We start from the raw sequence: 15,555 nt of genomic DNA on the forward strand, positions 1-15,555 counted from the left end.
AACTGGTCTCATTGCAGATTGCAAATTAGGGAACAGCATTGTATGTTTTGATTTTGACGTAATCTTTTTATTGTTTGTTAAGCAGAAATAAGTCAGAAAAGGGTTCCCTCCAGATCATAGGGATAGCAAATGACATGCGGCGTGTGCCATTTTGCCATGCTGTGAGAAGCCTAGAACACGATAAACAACATATGTGGAGCGAGGCCTGTGTTTGGTCCCCGAGGTTACACCCAAAATAAAGTTCACAACACATTTTTACTAATGGAGTAAGGTTTCGCCTTTGGAACTTGAGCGTCACTTCACCACATATAACAAAAATTGTTAGGATGATTTAAACAAAGTGTAGGCATTTTGTAACTAACGACTAATTAAAAGAAATAAAGTTATAAATGTATAATACACAATAGTTCAAACACACAAAACACTCACAACTTGTTTACTGGTTCATTATTATCTAACAACTGGCATCGTTCTTATAAATCTGCTACACTAGATCACGTTTGTATATGTCTATACACGTTTGAACTGCACAACAGTAGCAATGTTAACCTTTCAGTTAGCTCATTTGATTCCATCATATTTACAATGCTGTAGGAGTTTTTATTTGACAATGGACAAATGGATGAAAAACGTTTTAAAATATTTAAAAAAAATTAAAATAACAAAAAACTGTGGGTGATGGAGAAATTACGAATATATGAAAACAAGAGACAAAAATCATGTTGATCAGTGTAATTATTAAATCTAATAAATATCCTAAATATGGAACAATACAAGTTCCTACAATTAAATATAGAATATCTCAAAAAAAAGAAGAATTAAATTGGGTACTGTAAGTTATTTTTTTAATTCTCTGTAACAAATGTGTAATTACTAAAAATTAATTTCTAGGTTTTTTAAATTCCGAGTTTAAAGGGTTAATTTGCGTTTTTTTTAACCCGGATATTTTTTTTAACTTCTCGGTAACAAATAAAGCTATCGACTTGATTTTTTGTATGTGTAATTTTCATGTAAATATCTAAAAGTCGATTTATAGATTTTTCGAAATAGATTGGAGCTTGCAAAAACTCTTAAAAATCTTTTTCGTGTTTTTTGAATTTCAAATTTTTTTACGGAGTGCGATGGTGTACTGGTTGCACCTGCCTCCGGTTACTTGACTAAAAAACATAAAATAAAAATAATTAAAAAATTATAAATGAAGTACGTTCACCTGGTGACCGTATGGTACGGTGGTGTTTATCGGGTAACACTAACAACCGGGCAAAACACATTTTTACCATGATTTAAGCATAACTAAAGCATGTGTTTAATGTTTCAATATTATGTAATCAAACATCGCTAACCTCGTCTCAAAAAAGTTGAAAAAACATAATTAACGTTGAAAAAAAAAATTGTTCCCGCTAACCGAAAAAGGACCAAATCTAAAAAATATTCTCGATTAAATTTTTTTAAAAATAAGTTTACTATTAAAAAATGTATTGCGGGTGAAGCCGCAACGGGGAGCTAGTATACCTATATGTATAAAAGAACTCGTTGTGAGTGATTCATATCAGGCCCAGAAAAAACTTACGTAGATAAATCAATAACAATTTGTATACACGTTCTTCTTACGGTGAAAGTGCATACCAAGAAAGGATGTTTTAAAATTTCCATTTCAAAGGGTAAAAATGGAGAAATAATAATAAAATTTATTTTTTGAATTTCTCCCTTTAAATCAAATTTCAAAAAAGTCTAGAAATTAATTCACATGAAGATTACACACACCAAAAATCAAGTTGATATCTTCAACCAAAAAAAAAAAAAATAGCTGGGTTTCAAAAAATATAAAATGGTGGAATTTAAAAAATTTATAAATTTTTAGATATTCACACGAAGATTACACACATAAAAAGTGGTGCTGAAATCTTCATTTGTTACCGATGAATTCAAAAAATAGTAAATTTCTTTGTTACTAAATTTTTTGTTACACAAAAAATCAAGTTGATATTATCATTTGTTATGAAGAAATAAAAAAAAAAGCTGGATTAAAAAAAATTCAAAAATTTATTTTAATCCTGTAAATTCTCTAATTTCTAAAAATCTAGAAACCTGAATATTCACATGAAGATTACACACACACCAAAAATCAAGTTGTCTCCATTTTTTACTTAGAAATTAAAAAAAGTAGCTGGGTTTCAAAAAGACAAAAAACCATTTTACATTTTTAAACTTTTAATTTCAAAAAAAAATCTAGAAGATATTCACATGATGATTACACAAATCAAAAAACTCATGTTGTATCTTCATTTGTTACCAAGAAATTATAAATTTCATAGTTTCTACATTATAATCTTCTAAACTCTGAATTTCAAAAAATGTTTTCATATTGTGCAATATCATGTTAAATATCTATACGAAGATTACACATCCCAAAAATAAAATTGATATCTTAAACCAGTGGTTCCCAAACTTCTCCGAGTCAATTAAAAAAAGGCACCCTTTTTCAATTAAAAAAATTTTACAATGGTACCCTTTCTTTTTCCTGTTTAGCCTCCGGGGTACCCTTTCTTTTTCCTGTTTAGCCTCCGGTAACTACCGTTTAGATAATTCTTCAGAGGATAAATGAGGATGATATCTATGAGTGTAAATGAAGTGTAGTCTTGTACATTCTCAGTTCGACCATTCCTGAGATGTGTGGTTAATTGAAACCCAACCACAAAAGAACACCGGTATCTACAATCTAGTATTCAAATCTGTGTAAAAACAACTGGCTTTACTAGGACTTGAACGCTGTAACGTTCGACTTCCAAATCAGCTGATTTGGGAAGACGCGTTAACCACTAGACCAACCCGGTGGGTTTACAATGGTACCCTACCCTAATTAAAAGTATTACCCCCTACTCTTATAAGTAAGAGATAAAAATAAATAAAACTCGTGTATTTTCATTATTTCTTTACTTTATTAAAATAAAATTAATAATTATAAATGTCTTGGTTCAATTAATTACAAAACTTTTACAATTCACGGCACCCCTGTGAAGAGGCCGTCGTACACAGTTTGGGAATCACTGTCTTAAAATGGAATAACATTACATTTTAATATATTTTGATATTGTATAATATCATGTGAATATCTACACAAACATTACACACACCAAAAGAGAAGGGGTTAAATAACATTAAGAATTAATATTTTTCTATTATCTTGGTAACAAATGAAGTTATCAACTTGAATTTTGGTGTCTGAATTTTTAAAAAATTTAATTTCATGTTTAAAGGATTAATCTTATGGTAAAAAAAGTGTCATAGTTTAATAATTGTAAAATGATATTCTATGATAATCTGTAAAATGTGGGAAAAGAAAAAATTAATTAATAAACTTGAGAAATTGAAATAGACAAATTGGATCTATGTCGATCCTATTGGAGAATACTATTTGTTAAATTGCTTTATAAATTTCTCTTTTTAAATTTGATAACCATAACATAATGTTTTCATAGTAAATATTATATTTTATTACTGACGGTATTATGGAATATTGCCAGTTGAAACATTTGGCATACTATACAAAATTTAACATAGATGTTCAAATGATTCTAGTTGAGATGTTTAAGTTTTCTTAGCTTTTTGTTATTGAACATTGAGAATATTAATGTTTACTTTATATATATATATATATATATAATTTTTTTGTTGAAGGAATCCATAAAAAATGTTTTATTAAAATTATTACAATGTGTGCAAATGAATGCACTTCGTAAAGCTGGCCATCATTCCCCTGTGTTGGCTGCTAAACATTCAATAGGAAGTTTGGAAAGAGATGCAGGATTCCCTATTTCACAGTGATGTAATTTTTAAAATTACATGGAAATACAAAGTTCTATTCTTGAGGTTGGAGCTCTAATAAAGCAGTTTCTTTTAAAAAAGGAATAGTATTTATAAACGCAGCATAGTTTAGAGTGCTTTTCATAGACCACGGTGTTAGTTTTTTGCCACTAGTCTGTTAATAGTGGGAGAAAGACAGTATTAGACCCAGTAGAAATAATGAATATCAACTGTGTTGATCAAATCAATCAATATGAAGTAAATTGGGACGACTGATCTTTTCAGTTAAGAAACAACAACTGCACTTAGCCTGAAGATCTCCATTCAGCTGTGTTATTTTAAGATTTAAGTCTCTTCATAAGGGTCTCATTCACAATTAAGAGTTGATTCGGTCATACTATGTTGGTCTTTGGTCCATCATTATTTTGATAACTGTTTTGGATACTTTTTCCGCAGTTCTATATTACCTCTTTTTCTCCAGTACTTTTAGTACTAGAATTCATGACCTGTATGTAGGGTTTTCACTAAGTAATTTATATAAGTTCATTAATTTGATGTAAAATTTATAACTAATCTTCTCCAGGTATTGCAAATTTCTTTTTTGAACTCGCATTAAGTTTTTTCTTCTAATTTTCTAGTTTTTCTTTTGTAGTTAATTCTGAAAATGAATCTTCTTAAAAATTGATCCACCAAAAATACAAAAAAAAGACAAAAATCATATAATTATTTAAAAAATCTGACATAGGGAAAAAAATAGTTGCCTAAGTAAGGGCCTTTTAGTAGCTGTTGTGTCTGTGGGTAGCCAGGATATATTTAATTAGAATGTGGCAGGGACATTATTGAGGAATTGTTAAAATTGAAATAATACTGGTTCCTCAGACCTCACGACTGTCAACCTCCAGTACGAAAAGGTTCTATTACTATCTGTACCACTCTGACACACACTATGTCAGGCTTATTTGTTTGTAGTGTCTTATATTAAAGTATTCTTCAGGCTTTTCCAAGTAATTGATTTTAAACCCATTTTGCTTTTTTATTTTTTCATTTTGTGGGATCTCTTTCATGGTGTTCCATTTTGTTTTTGCATGCTGGTGCCAAAGGTTTCTTTGTGTACCTACTTCCTTACCTAGGAATACCTACTTCCTTATGTAGGTGTGTTTGCAGTCTGGTTGTTCGCTCACATTTTTGGTATTTAAATCAAAATGAATATCAGTATATATATATATATATATACTGATATATATATATATATATATATATATATATATATATATATATATATATATATGTACTGATATTTTGTGTATACAGAATTTTGATTCTTTTATCTTACAAAATCATCTTTATTTATTTATTTCTAGTTTCGAGGAAATTAAAATGTTCAAAAATACAAAAATACAGGGACATTTTGTATCGATTATAACAGCAGAGAGTTGTCACATAAAATATTGCTATTATTAATGCGTATTAAATAATTCTTTATAATGCTAGATAGTGATATCTCACTCAGCATACTGTCAATGTCCTTGGAATATTTAAATATGTCTCCAGCTCTCACTAAATAAGGTGTACCTTAGACGTTTCATAACTTTACTATCGTTTAACTTCCACTTCATAAAAAAGTACCAGATATTGAGCATTTCTTATTCTCTACTTATTTTTACTATTTTCTAATCATTTTTATTTATGCTTTTCTGTTGGGTCTGTTTGCATTTTTTGCAAATGATGTAATTCAATCCTCAGATTTGAAGCTTATATTTAGGATTTAATAAAATATTTTGTATATCCATGAATATGCCAGTCATGACTGGAATTTGAACTTAGAAATTGAATTCTGCCACAAAGTTTCATTGTTCGTTGTTTGGTATCATTTCATGTAATCTACTATTATGACAATTATTTTCTCCATGATGAAATGGTAGCATCTCAACCTTTCCTCTGGGAAGACCCGAGAACAAATCTCAGACATTTTATGTATGCTAAAAAATTTCCATTTCATATCTTCATGCACAACCTTCAAAGTTTGGTGGTGAATTAATCATCTAAAAACAATTACCCATCATTGTATATATTCAGTGAAAAGTAAAAAAAGTCAGTTATCGCAGCCTGGTTCACACAGGTTGATTCAATGGTAGAAGTGTTTATTGGATAAGTCTAATTGGTTGTTTTGTGAATGAATACTTCCTACTGATGGTTGGTTGCACAGATATATTTTACGATAAGATAATGCTGAAAAACTGTATAGACCATGGTATATTTCACTGTAATTACAAGTTTATTAATTAATATCTAATGTTTATTTATTATACTCATATTAAACCGGTCAAATTATTTGAATTATTTTTTAATGTGATTATTTATTTTAGTAATTTTGTAATTTTTATGTATTTTCATTTTACGAATAAAATATACATCTTAAAAAAAAATTCATTTATGGGTGCTTTTTTTTTACAGATGAACGAGAAGATGTGCAGAAAAAAACTTTTGCAAAATGGATCAACTCTCAATTAATTAAGGTAATTTAGTACTCTTCAGTAGTTTAATGTCTTGTATAAACTAATTGGTAATAGTATATTTTAAATCCAATAAGCACTGAATAAAAAGTAGAAATTTAATTAATAACATTTAATTTGATCGATGAGTTAGTATTTTTTCTTGTTTGCAAACCAGCAGTGAGTGTTTTTTCAAAAGTAAATTTGAAGTTATGGAGTTGATACTCATCATCATTAAAAAATCATTAAAAAATTACTATTATTGATGTTGTTCGAAGACTGTCTTACATCTTTGGTTTTGTGTAAGTTTAATATCCCAATTCCTGTAAGTTGTAATATGCTGTAAATTAACAAGAAATCTTTGTCCCTTCTTAATATTAAAATGCACAGTTTTTTATATTGAAGAAAACAAATTTCAAATTATCACTTAAAACAGTAAGAAGACAATCAGATATACCGTATTTATTTGAGTACACCCCGCCCACGAATAAGCTCCGCACCTCGATTTTCCGGACCAAAAATCTAAAAAAAAACCAGTGAAAAAGACGTTCCCTCTTCCGTATCTCAGATTACTGTTATCGGTTAACGATTTCGCCGGTTACTATGGTAATAATATTATCAGAATAGAAAAAGCAATAAAATTTAACCAATGAATAAGACATTCCGTCTTCCGTACCTCAGATTAACTTATGATTTAACGCCCTCGCAGGCTACTATGGTAACAATATAACCGGAATAGAAAAGCCGATCAAATAAGACCACAAGACTTGTCTTCTTCCGTATCTCAGATTATAGCTATCATTTAACGCCCACGGAGAGTTAATACGCTAACAATATACCGTATTTATTCGAGTACTCACCGCTTCATTTAAATATTAATGTCAAATGGCATTTCATCATATACGGGTGTTTGATCAGCATTTCCTATTTCAGAATGCAAATAGCCTTTATCTTTTCTAAGATTTATTATGATTTGTGAAAATGTAATATTTTTTGTTCATAAGCGTCTGGAAGTCGTTGAGAAATGGTCCTCTTTCGTCTTATTGACAAATTATTTCGTGCAAAAACTCATGTTATCTATCCACGGCTTGCTTTAAAATCAACTTTATTCAATGATTTAGCGATTTCACGAGCATATGATTGACAAATTTCTGTCGTGACAGCATAACCGCATTTCCTTTTTTCCAAGCCACGAAAAGCCCTTTTATTACCAGCGCCTTTCACCAGAAGTTGTTTCTTCTTACGCCAGTCTCAAATGCTTTCATCTACGTCAAATTTTCTTCCTGCCAACTTTTTTAGCTTCTTCTATAACGCTCAGTTTTTCATTTACTTTAAAAGATCGTAGACGCTGTCCTTTTGTACTCATTTTAATGCCGTAATTAAAATAAATCACTGTATTAAACTTTACAACATAAACTAAACAGATAAAATGTACATAACCGTCCACATATACAAACAGTACAATGACTATGACGAATAGTCAAGACGACGATGGGTAACTGATACTGTAACTGTAGTGTCATTATAACCGGATGCAGGCCATACAGAATGAATCGGTTTTATAAAAATTCCGTAACTTCGTTTCTATCGATAATATGAACAATAATAATTAAGGATGTATTCTGTGTAAGCGGCATCCGATATTGATAAACGAAAGCCTAATGTACTGTTAATATTTATGTGATTGAATTTAGGTACTTCTAAGAAAACGTTTACTTTACATAAATTATCCTGGCTAAAGGCTATGTTTCAAGTAAGCCCCGCACCCTTATTTTTTCTCTTCAATTCCAAGAAAAAAAGTCCGGTGGGTACTGGAATAAATACTGTAATTAATAAGAAATTATTATAATGATTGGCTCTGTTGGTTCAAAAAGGTTTAAAAAGGTATCGACTATTCAATTTTGTTTTATTTCATAAAAATTTATTTAATTAATATCTTCATAAATTAATTGAATTTTTAAACCATGAAATCACTTTTGAAATTTATGAATCTCAAATGAACTGTATCAATATTTTGTAAAAAAATAAAAATAATAATAATAAATATTGAATATTAAAGCAGTTTCCTTCAAGTACTGGTTTCTTTTATTATATTCATAAATCATCAATGTAAATATCCATGAAATCGATCTGAATGAGTTAAAACGGGTATTTTAAGTTTAAAATAGAATCTCGACCCTCTCTGATTAGGAGAGAATTGGAGTTACGAAAAAAATTGTAAAATAGCAAGTTTAAAAATAACTACCGCAATTATTGAAAGTACTTGCATTTTACGATTTCTTTTCACAAAAACTGATATATGTGACGGTAATTGGGAACTGAATGAATGAAAACATATTGGTTAAAAATAACGTGAAATGCCTTCTCCAGCTAATAATTGGAATTTTTGTTTAGTCTGATTTTTTTCTGTAACTAGAAATGTAAAAACAAAAGTATAAATTAAATTGGATTGGTTTTACTAATTCAGAGTACATCGATTATTATAGAAATTTAGTACAACAGGATGGCGCCAGAAATGATCCAACAAATTTTTTGGCAATAATAAACAACATTTGTTTAGGTCATTGATTCCCAAAGTGGTCCAGGTGGACCCCCAGGGGTCCACGGGAGACTCGACGGGGGTCTACGTTGGCGTGACAAAAATGGGGGTTCACAATTCGTAAGCGGGGGTTCACGAAAATTTTCTTGGAAAATTGAAATTTATGAAGCAAAATATTAGTCGGCGCGTATTTTCCCAGTTTTCAAACTTGTCACAGGTAGAATGCCTTGATGAGGATATTCAGACATACGTTCAACATTTAATTGCCCTGCATGATGACTTCAAAATCGATTTGAAGATATTCTGACGATGGAATACCATCATGGATCATAAATCCATTTGATGAAACGGAAGTGGAGAATGTGATGAGTGAAGGTGATGAGGAGCTGAAGGTGAAATTTAAAAGAAGGTATCAAACATTTTGGCTGTCAAACATTTTGGCTGCAGGCAGAAATACCAGAAGAATATCCTGGACTGTGGGGAATTGCGAGAAAGCTTTTGATAGTGTTTCCCTCGTCATATCTTGTCGAAAAAAGTTTTAGTGTCATTGCAAACCTTTTATCAAAAAAAAAGGAGCAGATTCAATATCACAGAACGGGGAGATTTGCGCTTATTCCTAACAAGTATTGATAATTTGCTGTCATTCCATCAAGTACATCCCTCCCATTAAAATAGTAGCTATTTTGTGATTGTCATTGTAAAAGTTACATTACGTTATTAATGTTTAATTTTAATTATATTACGACAATTTTATTATATTACATTGCAATATGATAACAATAATAATTAATAGTGTAATATTACATATTTGAATAAATGCGACACAAAAAAATATACTATTTTTCTTTTACTTTTTACCACTCTGATGGGAAGTTTTCTAAATAAAATAAGTGAGAATTGATTGCTTTCTTGTGCTGTGAGTAGATGTCAAAAATGTAAAGTTGGATGGAAGCATTTTTTTTTGATTGGCCAACTTTACTTTTTTGACATCCACTCACAGCACAGTCAATCAAAAATTAACCAATCAATTCTCACTTTTTTTTCGGAAGCTGTTAGTTCGTGGAACTCAACCGTAACGCAAATTTTCATAGTTAGATCTAATCTTCACATTTTCCGTCGACTGGAAATATGGTAGAAATGTAGCTGCAGGGGGTCCACCGGAACCAGCAAAATTTTGAAAGTGGTCTATGAGAAAAATAAGTTTGGGAACCTCTGGTTTAGGCTAATAATTATTAATATGTTTTATGTTGGCAGAAGTGACAGCAGTTCATGAATATTAGTTTCTTCTCTTTCCGAGTTCGCTGTTTGTATATCGTTCCAAGATGGTTGACAAAGAAAGATTTGACTGTTGAACAGCGTGTAAAGACTGTGTTGTTTATAAATGAAACGAAAAGTGTGGTTACACAAAGACGGTTTCGTTCTCCTTTTCCAACTCGATAGTCGCCTTCATTTAAAACAATACGTATACTTTACGAAAAATTTAATATCTCAAATTATGTTCAGTATTTGAGATAAGCGAACGCCCTGCCGATGTTCGTTCTCTTCAGAATGTCACAGCTGTCGGAGCAGCGTTGCTGAGGAGGCCGGGAAAATCAACAAGAAAAGCACCAGCACAACTTGGGATTTCTAGGCGATCTGTACAGCGAATTTGAAAAACCGACTTGCATTGTATCCGTACAAAATACTATTGTTGACTAAATTAACTGTCGACAGCAAACAATTCACTGAACGGGCTGTGAACCAAGATGTGTGGTTTTCAAATGAGGTACAAGTGTGTGTTTTTGGGCTTCCGAAAATCCACACATGCTTCGTGAAAAGATGCATCACACTCCAAGATTTACGGTACGGGCCGCTATCTCAAGTCACGGGGTAACAGGGCCATTATTTTTTGAACAGACGGTGAACGTTATCTAAACGTGTGTAACAATTTTGTTGTTCCTCATCTTCTTGCAAAATGCAGTATGGAGACAGATCGCACACAGCTAATATTGTTTTAGACTGCATGAAGCTTTTAACGCAAATTTAATTTCAAACCGATGACCTAATCATTTTGCATGCAAACAGAACCGGCCCTGAACAGTCCTGATTTGTATCCGTGTGATTACTTTCTTTGGGGATTTCTAAAGGAAAAGATTTTCCTTAAACATTCTCATACAGTGATGGAACTGATCATTGATCATGATAACTGATCATTAAAGCGTGCGGTGAGATAACCAAGGGTATGTGTTGTCGAGTTATTAACAATATATGCATTTTGTTGAAGTTGCTAGATGTGATGGTGGTCATATTGATCACATGATAAGCAGAACATAATTTCCAGGTATATAGTAAACACATTGTATTTTACTTTTTTGTATTGTGATTCAGATAAATATTTTTAACAAAATCAAATGTTGGATCATGTCGTGTGCCACTCTAGTTTAGATTTGGATCAGTGTGACTTCAAATGTATAGTAGATATTAGTGGTTAAGCAAACCTCACCGATCCAGTTTTTAGGTATTATATTTTGGCTGGTATAAAAAAGAAGTTAAATATTTATTATTATTTCTTATATTTTTATCCAGTTGGTTCATTCATAAGATTATTTAAAAAACACTGTTATAACCGTTTGCAGTGTTGTTTGTTGTCAACCAGTTTAAAGCACAGAACTGTAACCAGTTATTTTATTCTGCCTCGTAATAAAATCACAGAGTTTTAACCAAACACTGTGTCAGGATGGCTAATCAACCTGGTTAATTATTATTGTGTATTGCTGAGAAATTTTTCCCCACATATTGTTTAAATTGATTTGAGTATTGTATAATGTTATTCCATAGTGGAAAGAAATAAACAAAGGCCTGTTGGTACAAATTAATTGAAGAGAATTTAATTTTGAAATTTTTTTAATTAAACTAGTGGTTTACCAGTTGAATTTTAAAGAATGAAAAAAAGAGTAACCAAGTTAAAAATTGAATTTTAGTATAAATTACCGGATCACAGAATATTTATATGATTAAAAAAAAAAACATGTGTAAATTGATAAATATTTGTGAAATACATAAATTTAATAAGATATTAATAATTTTTAACATAAATTTGCTTCATGTATGTTAACCTAGGTCAAGGTTATATTATGATAACAGTATAATTTCCAACTTGAAACAAATTATTGGGGTTTTCTCAGAATTATTGTGTAATAAGAAATAATTAAACAGTACAGATTTGATGTAATTGCTGATTGGTCAACCAGAAGTTAGAATTAGGTGCATTGGTAAAATGATACTTTTTCTGCAACAGAATTTTAACGTTTTTTTGCATATACTTTTTCTACAACAGAATTAATCATATCATTTTGTTCATGAAAATTTATTGAAAACCTACACTGAAGTTCTAAAAATGAAATATTGTTTAACGAATTTTCTGTATTGTGAAACCATCAATATAAAATATTATATTTATCTGTTTTCAGTTTATGTTGTACATGTTTTATTATGAAAGTTGAATGAATATTTAGTACTTATATGTAGGTTATTTTTGTCATCCAGTCATTTGAGTTTTTATTTTTTCAATCCTTTCAGTTTAGGTCTAATTTTTAATTTCCATTCATTTACAAATAGTACATCCTAAATTAAATGATTTATATCTTCTAATCTGTCATTGTGTTTAGCTTCTACCATTATTCAACACTATGTACTCATTCAATACAAAAAAAATCCCACCACAAACTTACCTTTCTCTTCAGTTCATTTTATAATCTTCATTCTACACTCTAATCCATTTAAATTTCATCATTCTTTGATAATGTCAGTTGTCAAAGTATATATTTCTTATCCCCATTTGCTATTTTCATTGTCATAAAAAACATAACCTAACACTTTTCAGAATTTCGTTGTAATTCTTTAAATTTATATTTGATTTTCTTAAATTAATGTATTGTTTTACAACAGAAAGGGATACATTATTTGTTACTTTACAATATCTATTCCAGTCTTTCTTTATAAGGCTGTGATAATGTAATGTACATACAACAGTATCGTAGTTACTTTTACTTTCTACGAAAGTAGAACAGACTGATGTCACTTGTAGATTTTAAATATAAACTTCATTCTTATGAGAGCAGTGAAAAAGGCAGTAGAAAATCATTTAATCCTCAACTTCCTAAGTAAGTTGGGCATGGGTTGCTTGTTACACTTAAGAATACTTATGGTGCTTTTCAGAGTGATGACTTTTGATTCATGACATACCTTATATAAATATTACAATTATGATACTAACAGACCTCAAGGTGTGCAGGTTTTCAATTTTTAAATCTAGTTTGAACTGTTTTTTTTTTTTATATGAACTTCGTATTTTCTAGGAAAATAAAAACTAAATATTTACTTAAAACAAAGTTTTAAAAAATAATTTGTTTTTCAGTTCTTCATTAAATTTCAACATCTGTTTAAATAAATACTTTTATTTAAATTATTTGTGTTGAGCTTCTTTTAAGCTGGTATATATACAGTTACATTTAACTTGAAGGTAATGAAACAACTTCACTCCTTACTTTTCATAATAAGTTTGCTAAGAGTAAATAATCATTTACTATTTCTGAGATTGGCGCTATGCATTTTTTTTGTTGACTGAACAGTATAATCTGCCATTTTTGTATTAATAATACCTGCCATGTAATAATACCTGTTCGTTTGTGAAATTTTATTAACTTTTTTTTTTTTGATTTTCAGACTGAAATTTTATTCTTGAATTAATTAAAATTAATTTCAATTCATGAATGTGTAACATAAATTAATTTTATCATTATAATTATTATTTAAAAATTTTTCTTACTTAACACTTATACAGTAATAGGTTTTTCAATTAACATTTTATTTTTATTTTACAGAGCAACGTTTCCCCTATATCAGACTTAATATTAGACTTACAAGATGGCACCCGGCTGTTATCGTTGTTGGAAGTACTTACTGGTAAAACATATGTAAGTATTAGTTACAAAATACTCCATATAATTATTTTAATATAGTATATTAGAGCTAGTTTATACAATTTTTGTATATCGTACGCAGAATATTAAAAATAATAACTTTTTTAAACAATAACTATTAAATATAAATTGTACTTACAGTATTGTGTTTAAATCATATAATAGGACTTTACTTACAGGCCGATCGAAATAACTCACATTTAGAGGGAAAAAAGTTGAAATAACTCATTTAGAGGGGGAAAAAATTGTTACGTGGACTTTTATAAGTGAAAGTGGTAAAGGGGCTTATAATAAACGTGAAAAAAATAAATGTATGAGTGGGGTTGTTGATGGTTTGGGTGTTGAAAAGGGGTGAAAAGTAGTATTGCAATTTCTGGTGAAAGTTGACGTCAAAAAAATTTGTGATTGTTTAAGACACAGAAAGGTAAAATTTTTCACCAAGTTTCATCAAAATTAAATTATTTTTAAGGAAATTAAATATAAAAAACTAAAAAAAAAGATTTTTTGCATCTTTATCGGAAATTTTCAGGTATGTAAAAAAAGTAACCTGTACAAAAGTTATAGATTTTTGCATGATCTACAACTCTTGTATTGGAAATTAATTTTTTTCAATCCCCCAACCCTCCAAATCACCCCACCTTTGCTCACACATTTATTTTTTTTTACATTTTTTACAAGTCCAGGTAATAATTTGTTTTTCCTCTAACTGTAATTTGGTTGGGGTGTTTTAAGTACAAGTTTATCTGGTTTGATATTATAAACATCTATTAATATATGAAGTTGATGTGCATAAAGTGTGAAAATTATTTCATATTTACATTAAGTATTTATATTTCATTGTTGTCAAAGCAAAGAGTAATACTGTTTAAAATAAAATTATGTTCTTATTTATTTAAAATATGATTATGCATGAAACTTACAGTTTATCACTTATATGCATGTAATTACTACAGTCTATTTGACATAACAGAAACTGACAGTTAAGTATTTACTTCCACTTTGTTGCCACACAGAGTAACTTTTTAAATAGAGTTCCTGTACCTTTATCATTTCTGTATTATGCAGTAATTATACTGAATAAAGACTGATATTTTATGAAGATTTTAATACTTGATTGAAAAACTGATCCTTTACAGTACATATACCAGGATTAAAGTACATATTCCATTAATGTAAAGCTAATGCCTCACAACTATTTATTTACATTTAAAATAAATTACTGTTATAAATATCTATGCTGTTGAAAGAAAGTTTTATTTTTATTAATATATTTTGTTAATTATGAAAACAGATAGTTTCATTATACAGATAGTTTTATTTGTGCTAAATAAACATAATCAATAAACATTGTAAATAAACAGTTTCTATACCTTGGTGGCATACAAATAGTGTATTTATAAAATAATTTTGCGCGCGCGCGCGCGCCCACACACACACACACACATTGACCACTGTTATTCTACATTGCCTATATAGGCCAATCAAATTGTCGAAGCCAAAATTAACTTCCGTTAGGTAAGACATGTAAAAAATAGGAAAAAAAATTCCGTAGAATTGAATAAACTACTTTTCTACCCTCTCGTTTTTCCGCATCATTTTCAAAATGGTGTCCAAAGTTGGCAAAAAACAGCTTTTTTCGTTTTAAAGAAAAACTAGACGTTTTACAAAAAAAGGTTTTAAATAAAAGTTGTAGAACGTTTTGAAAAAAAAATTTAAGCCCTGCCCGATGTCAATTGATCAACAAATAAAAATGTTATTG

At 29.6% G+C, this 15,555-nt stretch overlaps 1 protein-coding gene across 3 annotated transcripts in view; it reads left to right on the forward strand.

Annotated features, from left to right (window-relative positions):
• Nucleotides 1–15,555, forward strand: part of Dys (Dystrophin) — a 1,915,508-nt gene that overhangs the window by 183,152 nt on the left and 1,716,801 nt on the right. For all 3 annotated transcript variants that reach the window (XM_075370745.1, XM_075370746.1, XM_075370747.1), the window contains exons 2-3: nucleotides 6,259–6,320; nucleotides 13,698–13,790. In XM_075370745.1, the coding sequence (XP_075226860.1) occupies nucleotides 6,259–6,320; nucleotides 13,698–13,790 (155 nt within the window). The remainder of the gene's footprint in view (nucleotides 1–6,258; nucleotides 6,321–13,697; nucleotides 13,791–15,555) is intronic.

Source organism: Lycorma delicatula, chromosome 7, assembly GCF_047948215.1.
Source record: "Lycorma delicatula isolate Av1 chromosome 7, ASM4794821v1, whole genome shotgun sequence".
Classification (NCBI taxonomy): Eukaryota; Metazoa; Arthropoda; class Insecta; order Hemiptera; family Fulgoridae; genus Lycorma; species Lycorma delicatula.